This window comes from Sminthopsis crassicaudata, chromosome 5 (assembly GCF_048593235.1).
Source record: "Sminthopsis crassicaudata isolate SCR6 chromosome 5, ASM4859323v1, whole genome shotgun sequence".
In the NCBI taxonomy this organism is placed as follows: Eukaryota; Metazoa; Chordata; class Mammalia; order Dasyuromorphia; family Dasyuridae; genus Sminthopsis; species Sminthopsis crassicaudata.
The window spans coordinates 219,199,302-219,207,756 of NC_133621.1; the positions used below are offsets into that span (position 1 = coordinate 219,199,302).

At 46.2% G+C, this 8,455-nt stretch overlaps 1 protein-coding gene across 1 annotated transcript; it reads right to left on the bottom strand.

The window, feature by feature from the left end:
* Window positions 1-433: 433 nt before the first annotated feature.
* COQ10A (coenzyme Q10A) lies at window positions 434-3,767 on the bottom strand. Its single transcript, XM_074270014.1, has 5 exons — window positions 3,413-3,767; window positions 2,829-2,975; window positions 2,033-2,225; window positions 1,771-1,872; window positions 434-1,248 (listed from the first exon to the last, which is right to left on the bottom strand). Exons 1-5 carry the CDS (start codon window positions 3,538-3,540, stop codon window positions 1,081-1,083), a joined length of 738 nt encoding a protein of 245 aa, XP_074126115.1. The 5' UTR covers window positions 3,541-3,767; the 3' UTR covers window positions 434-1,080.
* Window positions 3,768-8,455: the final 4,688 nt, after the last annotated feature.

Below are 8,455 nucleotides of genomic sequence, written 5' to 3' on the forward strand. Positions count from 1 at the left end.
ATGGCACTGGAACCCAGGTCTTCTGTTCTCAATGGGGTTCCAAGGTGAATTTCCTAGGACATTTTTCTAGGATTCTTTGTCATAATGCCATCACACACAGACACGCGCGCGCACACACACACACACACACACACACACACACACACACACACACACACACACGGCTCTTGTTCCTGGTCTGGATCCCTTCTTACTTGTGCCTCTAGCGCCCAACTCCTTCCCCCCACTAGGTTCCTGCTACAATTGACCTTCTGAAGAGAGGCTATAAATAGTGAAGAAGGGCCTGGATAGTGAGCCTCAGCCAGGGGAATGTGGGACTATAGTTAGCAGGGACAGTGTGTCCAAAGATGATGTTGTACAGCTACCTCTTTTGCCATTGCTTTCTCGTCCTACTCTGTATTTCTTACCTAAGAAGCAATTCAAAACCAAATTCACACAATTGGTTTATTGGCTCTTCATCAAAACACTCGGCCCAGGTGGAAGAAAAGGTCAGGCTTAGAAGTAAGTGCAGCTTTACTCACAGCCTTCCCCTCCACCCTGGAAGGGGGAAAAGAACTGAACATTCTATACAGCCAAGAGTTGGGGGAGGAATTTACTTTTTTGGAAAGCAGGCTTCAGATAGAACCTTGGATACCTGAATTCCAAACTAGAAGTTACTTTTCCCTCTTAAGTCTTCTTTATCAAGAAAATAAGGACTGCCTCATCCCCTTAGCTCCTTAACCAGGAGAGAAGAATAGTGTAATATAGTTTACTAAAAACCTGGGTCTATTTACTCTTCCAGAGACACTGAGGAACCATAAATTAGGCAGGGAATAAGTCCTAGCTAACAAGATATAATAAAAAATTGACAATTCCAGCAATCCTGAGTCCAGTTTTTGGGACATGAGCATATAAGGTTCAGTTCCTGGAGTCAGGTTAGCCAACTCTTCCTTATCCTTCAGTATCTTCTCACCCCAGATTCCTTTGTTCTCTCTTCCTGGAGAGCCAGAACTATTAGGGCAGGGAGGCAGACATAAACAAGACTTGCCCCAGAGGATGGGGCTATGGATCAAACCAAATAAATAAGTTACAGGGCTGATATCAAGTATGGTGCACCTCATGGAACATGAGTTCACGGGGGATGGCCGTCTCTGGCCCGAACTTCGTGGCGGCTCGACGCTCAAAGGCAGCAACATTCTGTTTAACAACCTCATCAAAGAACATGGTGGCCAGCTGAGAATGGAGCAGTGATCGAAACTCGAAGGAAATCTAGTATTGAAAGCAAAAAGAGAAACAAAAGCTTTAGCTTTAACATGGAAACTTTTTCGAATAAATTCAGAGATGCAATTCTACAAACCTTTTAACCCCATAGTTTCTATTCAAAAACATTTTGCAGTAGATAGAACCAGAAGTGTGACTTTGACTACAGGATAGTTTCCTAGGAAGCATACAGTTTAGGAATATAATAGCAATTAAGTTAAATGCCTTAGGGTCACACTGCTAGTGAGGTATCTGAGGTTGGATCTGAACTTAAGTCCTGATTCCAGGTCCAGCATTAGTAGAAACAAAATCCCTGATCAGAGAGCCTTAGAAAACCCAAATTAAATTTTAATTTTAAATTTTACATTTTTTGCATTTTAAAATTTTACATATTTCCCAATTATATTTTAATCCATTTCAGCCTGTACTGGTGAGTTGATAATAACCACTCAGGAAAATGCTTGCTGAATTGACTTGGAGCTAAGATAATACATCTAGCTACTGTTTCCTAGCTACAACACCTTAACTCACCGAAAAGTCTACTGTGCAAGTTCGGGAGTAGGCAGGAAGACCAGGGCTGAATCTCCAGATGGTCTCTAAGTGGTTGAAGAGTTTGCCATCAGTGCAGACTGCCTGGTAGGAAGGATTGTTGATGTATGATTACACTGGGCAAAGCTCAAAATGTGAAATTACAAAACAAGTCAATTTAAGGTTATGATTAATAATGGAACAGAGAAGTGACTTGTCACCTCACTGCCCTTGCCCTCAAGTTTCACTGGACTGTGTGTCTTACCTTAACCATATGAGGTTTGACCATGGAGACAGCCGAGGTGTAACGTTCCACAACAGGTGGGAAGCCAACCTCCAACTGGGCCTTCAGGTAACCTTTTCGGCTGGACACCACTATGGACTTCTTACACCAAGGCACAAATTCCCTGTACTCCTGGACATTGGACACCACCTCATACATCTCCTGCATTGAGTACCTGGGGGTAATTGGGGTGGGGTGGGGTTCAAAGAGAGGGGCCAAGGGTCTAGGTATTGGGTCCAGTGCCTGCCAACTTACTACAGACTGTTTACAGACATGTACATGTATACACAGCCCATCTATCCCAGGAATTTGGAGATCACCTGACCTCCCCAAACTACAGGGACGAATTCCCCTTATTCCAAACCTAGAGAACACATTGAAAATCAGGCCAACGTGACACTAAAAACTGGAAAAGGGCTGGTTATATGCTCAGGTCACTGGGAAACATGCGAAGGTCTTATGTCTTGACCTCTGATAATTTCGTAGAGGAGAGAGGAAATGAGAGTAGGAAAGATGGCATCAGTGCCCTGGAAGTTGAGAATAGAATAACTTGTTTCTAGAAGGGTCAGTTATCTAATCGTTGTATCCGCTTTCTGGCTAGTACTCAATCTCGGAAGTGAATCGGTATACAAGTTATGCCAGGTGAGCAGGAGCAAAGGCATAGCCACGGTGAGAGACCTCCACGGATGGGGGTGGGGTGCCCTTGCTGGCTCGGCTAGCTTGCATGCTTTTTTTTTTTCCAACACCAGGGGTTAGGGGACCGGCAGGGGAGTCTCACCCCATAATCCTGCGTTCCGAATACGCCTTGCGCTTGTTGGTGAATGGGGAAGCAAAGCCCATAAAAGAACGGCTGTGGGGAAGGCCAGCCTCGGCCCCCAAGGCCTGGACAGCTCTGGGCAGCAAGAGGCTGCAGGAAGGCAAGAGCCTGGGGAGAGAGGAAGGAGGCAATGTTACCCAGTCGGGGCGCCCCTGCAATGAGGGTCAACTACAAGCAAGACCGGACGAAGGGGCGTCTTCCCAGGGGAAAGGTCAGCTGAGCGAGCTCTCTGCTCCCCGCCCCCAGCACCAGCTGCAACCCGCCGAGCCCCCTTGCCAAGTGGTCACGAGTGCTAAAGGTCTGGGGCGGCTGAGGACAGGACCGGGGGAGGGGCTCGGACGCTGCCTGGAGGGGGGAACCGAGGCGCGGGGAGCCGGAGCGGAGCCCCGTGACCACAATAGACTCGCGGTCCCGGGCCACGGGTGTCGCGCTCGGTTCCGTCGGGCCCAGCAGACGCACTGTCCTGCGGGATGGGGCATAGCAGCTGCGCGCGAGCCCCTAGGTTCCCCTAACCCATTTCGGCTCCGACGGGAGAGCGGTCTCACCTCATTGGCTGCAGCCCTCGTAGAGAGCCTGGGGGCGGGGCGGGTTGTGCGCCCGGCTGGAGACAGCAGCAGCGCCGGGCCGCCGCGCGCGTTCCAGCGGGGAGCCGCCGCGCGCCCGCCATCGCCATGCGCGCTGCGCGCCGCGCGCTCCTGCCTTCTTCGCCCTCTCCTCTAGCAGCGGTCTCGCCCTCCCTGCCCCTGCAGGTTGGGAGCGGCAGCCCGGGGAGGAGGGTGCCCCGGGGCGAGGCCGGGCCTAGAGAGGCGAAGGGGTTGTGCTTCCCTAGCACTCCTCCTGGACAGCCCGCTTGGCTGAGACTGAAGCCGGCGGCCGCTGCAACTCCAATTCGGGTCCCTGGGTCACGTCACGCCGTTGCCATGCTACAGAGGGTGGGTGAAGGGTGGAGGAAAGACGGCGATCGCAGAGGCTTCTGGGGATTGTAGTTTCATATGCATATCGGTTAAAAGCTCGGGGCTCATCTAAATGTTTCCTCGTGGGATTCGTGGCTCTGTTCTGGTTTGCTGGACCCCGTGATGTCATTTCACAGGGTTTGGAATTCTGAGGCGTGGGCTTGCTCTTGTCCTAGGGTCGTGGAGGTGTGGTAATTCAAATGAAAGCTTACACTTCAGGCTCCTTGTAGCTCAATGTGAGGTCATCGATGGGGTTCTGTGGCAGTCAGAGGGTTGTGGAAACCTTTGATCGGAGGCGCGGGTCCTTCCTAAAAGAATTCTCGGGCCCGAAGAGTTTTAGGTGGCAAAAATGGAAGTTGTTGGAGGAAAAGCCAGCTCTGCTAAGAGACTGACTTCCTAGTGGCAGAGTCCTATTAGGGAAATGGAGGCTGGCACTGAGAGGAGCCTTCGCAACGGGCGGGGTCCTGGCAGCTACGCCCAAGAGGCAGAGCATGCTACTAAGGACATTCTGCTGAGAAGTAAAAGAGAGCAGAAACTTATTTTATGAGCAGATCTTGTGGGGGGAGGGGAGGGCCTGGGGCACCTTGAGCTGATCGGACCAGGATCTCCCAACTGAACTTTGAAGGCTTTTTCATCCTGAATTTGAATGGAGATCCAGCTATCAGTGGAGGTGATTTCCCTTAGAAATGGCCCAGCCTGAGAAGCTCTCTCACAGACTCCCACAGCCTGGGAGACCAGGAATCAAAGGGGACAGAATTTCAGTGTTAATTTCAAAAGGGAAGACAGTTCCACACCCCATCTCCATCACTTCTCTGGATTCATTATTCACGCTCACCTGAGCCTTATTGCTCTTCGGCCGGTCTAAAGCCACGGGTGCAGGATGGAGAGTCAAGTGAAGTGGTATCCTTGGGAGCTAGGTCTGCATTGCTGGGCCTGTACGTGGTGGGAACCAGCCTCCTCCATCGAGAGCCTCGGAGGCTTCAGCACTGGCCTAGCCCAGCTTGGTGCCTTGGCCAATTCAGCAAGATGTATCAGACAAAAAACTTCTCCTCCCCCCACCGTCACCTGCGGGTTTTTAACTTTATCAGTCTCTGTCTCCTTGGGTTCTAGGAAAAGGTCCAGGGGTACAACTTGAACATATTAAGTATCATCTCAGTTTCTCTTTAACCTAAGCTGGTGAGAAAAAAAACAAACATTGAGATCTCTTTTCCCTTTGACCATCTAGTTTTGTTGTTGTTTTACATAATTGTAAACAGCATAGGCATGAAAACAAAGGAATAAAGATTCTCAAAACACTGGCTGCTTTTTTCTCCTCCATCCCTCCCACAACTCCAAACTTGAATCTGGGGAAAAAACAGGAAATGAGCAATGAATTGGTAAATGGTAGTAAGTGGTTCCCCAATACCAGGGGTAGTGGGGGGGGGAAGAGTTAGTATAGTAAAACTATAACTGCTGAGGAATATTGAGTAATAACCCTCTGCTCCTTCAGCTCCTGCCACTGATTTGCTTCTCTGGGTATCTTAGATGGTCCACTTTTTGTTTCCAAGTAGCCAACACCATCCCCCCCTTACCCCACCACCCATATTCTCATCCTGATCTGTGCAGCTCTTCAGATTGATAAGGTGAAGTCTAGTTTTGGGGGTTCTCTTTCAGGGAACCAAAATATGATGAGGTTTAGGTTTGGGGGTTTCCTTTAGTAGGGAACCAAATGATGAGGTCTAGATTTAGGGAACCAAAATGAGATTAAGGTTTCTGATAGGGAGTTAAATGATAAGGTCTAGAGGCAGGTTTGGGGTTGGAGAGGTTTGGCTCCCCTACACCCCCTTGGGATTCAGTGCAAGGGTAGGGAGTTTTGGGAAACCCCCTTCTGGCAAAAGGGATTCTCTGTAAAGGAATTTACAAACCCAAAAACCTAGATCGATAAAAGAGGCTTATTGGGAAGTAAGGTTAGATATCCTGACAGAGAGGCATAAAGTTTCATTAGAGAAATAGGTGAGGGTAAAGAGGATAGCATTGGAAAAGAATATTATCCAGTGGGCAGAGGCTGCCTTGGCACAACATGGCATAGCATGGCATGTTTAGAACTTCTTCAAAGAGAGGATTTTAGTTTGGCTCTTTTATAATAGGAGCTTTAGCTACAAGCTGAAGGGCGCTGGGGGTGGAGTCCCAAGTTAGCTCATCTACTAACTGGGTTTCCACTTGAGCTGGAATTCGAGTAGAATTGAATGACTTTTTTTTTTTTTTTTTTCCCCCTGAGGCCCAGGGTCACACAGCTAGGAAGTGTTAAGTGTCTGAGATCAGATTTGAACTCGGGTCCTCCTGAATTCAGGGCTCGTACTCTATCCACTGTGCCACCTAGCTGCTCCTGAATGACTTTCTTTAATTCAATGGGGTTGCAATTCTTTTGCTCAGGACTGAACCAATCCCACCTAGATAACAGAATGAAACTGTTTGTCTGGTTTCCCTTGGGCAGGGTCCCTCACTGAGGCAGCGCTGAAGATTTTCTCCTTCAAGAAGTTTTAGAGTTTTGGGGTGCTTTCTTCAAGATCACTTGACTGGTGGCCTTGGAAAATCATTTTCACTCTCAGTACAAAATGAATGAACCAAAAAGCATCTAAACACTGACTATATGGAAAGTACTGTGTTATCCAAAGATGGAGAGAGTGCAAGGGAATAGTGGTGAATGAGAACTGAATCATCAGTTATTCACTGCTAGGAATGTAGAAGAGGAAAACGTTATCTGATCTCCAGGAGCTTACATTCTTTCTTTTTTAAAATAAGATTTTATTGATGTTATTTGGTTTTTTACATACCATAATTTTCTCTAGTACCCTTCCTTTGTCTCCCAGAGATCTATCCACATAATAATACTTTTAAAGAAAAAGAAAAAATCAAAAGACTGAAAATGTGTAATTGATGGGGGTGAATCCTGAAACTTGTCTCCTTTAATCTGTAAAAGAAGGGTGATTGGGGCCTCAGCCTCTCCCCTGGGAAAAGCATATCTTTCCCAGACTACAGCCTCTCCAAGTTAAGTGATTTTATTCAGTTGGAGATCTCAATCTGATAATCCTATTGAGTGGCTCAAAACTCCAAGACAAGTATTCTTGAAGCCTGAGCCTCAGACTGCTAATAAAAGACAACTCTGAACTCCGAATCTTTGCAGAAGTCCAAAACAAGAATTTGCTTTGCCGAGGAAGCTCTCTTCTTGGCAAAGCTGCGTCCAGGACTTTTGTCCACTGAGAAGATGTTCTCTTCTCAGTATTAACCTTTTTATTTCCTTTATAGGACTTTTGCCACTAAGAAGTCAGTCTTCCTAATGATGAAAGAAAGGAAAAGGGGAACCCCATTGGTTGGCGCAAAGATAGATAATCCCATGAAGTGCAGTGTTCCCTGTAAATGAATTTACAGGCCCCCAAACCTAGATTGATAAATAAAAGGTTTATTGTAGAAATTTGGAAGTAAAGTTCAGTTAGAAAGACGCCAGGGCCAAAGGTGGCCGATGGGCGGGCAGGAACCCTTACATGGCCGGAAGGATACCATGTGTTGGGGGGAAGGGCTCCTGCAAAGAGAGAGCTCCAGCTTGGCTCTTTTATACCTAAAAGGAGATTGTGGGCTTTTCAGATAAGGAAGAAACTGTTTGTGGGGCCTGAGAAAACCCAAGCCAGCTCAGATCCGGTGGGGGCTGGGCCGGATATTCAGCCATGGGGGTTGGGAAATCAGAAAGGAATCTTAAAGGAACCTCAACCCCTATCACTAACAGGCTGGCTTCTTAGTGAACAATAAAATTCCCTTTTGCTATACAGACTTTTCAGGTTTGCAAATTCTTTCACATTGGACCTGTGTCGGGGATTCCCACCCACTATCACTAACCTCATCATTTGCAACTCATCATAATGATATATTGGATTACTTGCCATGTAGAAGAAGGAATGGGAAGGGGGGAAATTTGGAACATGAGATTTTGCAATGATCAATATTGAAAAATTATCCATGCATATGTTTTGAAAATAAAAAGCTTTAATAAAATAAAATAAAAACTTAAAAGAAAAAAGAAAAGAAAAGAAAATCTATGTAATTCTTGTGGACTTCCTACCTCTTCAAAGATCTGGGTGAGGATATCTTCTCATATAACTTCTTTTCAGCCATGCTTGTTCTTTATAATTTTGCAACATTCACTTTTGATTTTTGTGTGTGGTTCTTTCCAGTTACATTGTTATAATCATATACATTAATTTTTTTGTCTCAGATTATTTCATTCTGCATCAGTTCATGTAGCTTTTTCCATACTTCTCTATATTCAGCATTTACAGTACAGTAATATTATATTACGTTCATGTACCACAATTTGTTTAGCTATTCTCAGTATATACATATCTGCTTTACTTCCAATTCTTTATTCTCACAAAAAATGTTGCTATAAATATACTGGTGTACTATATAGGGTTTTTTTCCTTTTCGAGGGCCTTTTTAAAGTACAAGCCTACTAGTAAAATCTGGGTCAAAGAGTATGGACATTTCAATCTCTTTGGATGAGAAATCAGTTTTGCTAAGAAACTGACTTCTTAGTGCCAAAGTCTTATTAGGGAAATGGAGGCTGGTACTGAGAAGAGAATGTCCCAAATTGGAGCTCATATT

Coding starts and splice junctions, on each gene's coding strand:
- COQ10A (XM_074270014.1), bottom strand. CDS start 3,540: ATGGCGATGGCGGGCGCGCGGCGGCTCCCCGCTGGAACGCGCGCGGCG. Junction 2,976..3,412: donor CGAGGGCTGCAGCCAATGAG/GTGAGACCGCTC, acceptor CTCTCTCCCCAG/GCTCTTGCCTTCCTGCAGCC. Junction 1,249..1,770: donor CTTGCACAGTAGACTTTTCG/GTGAGTTAAGGT, acceptor TTTCAATACTAG/ATTTCCTTCGAGTTTCGATC.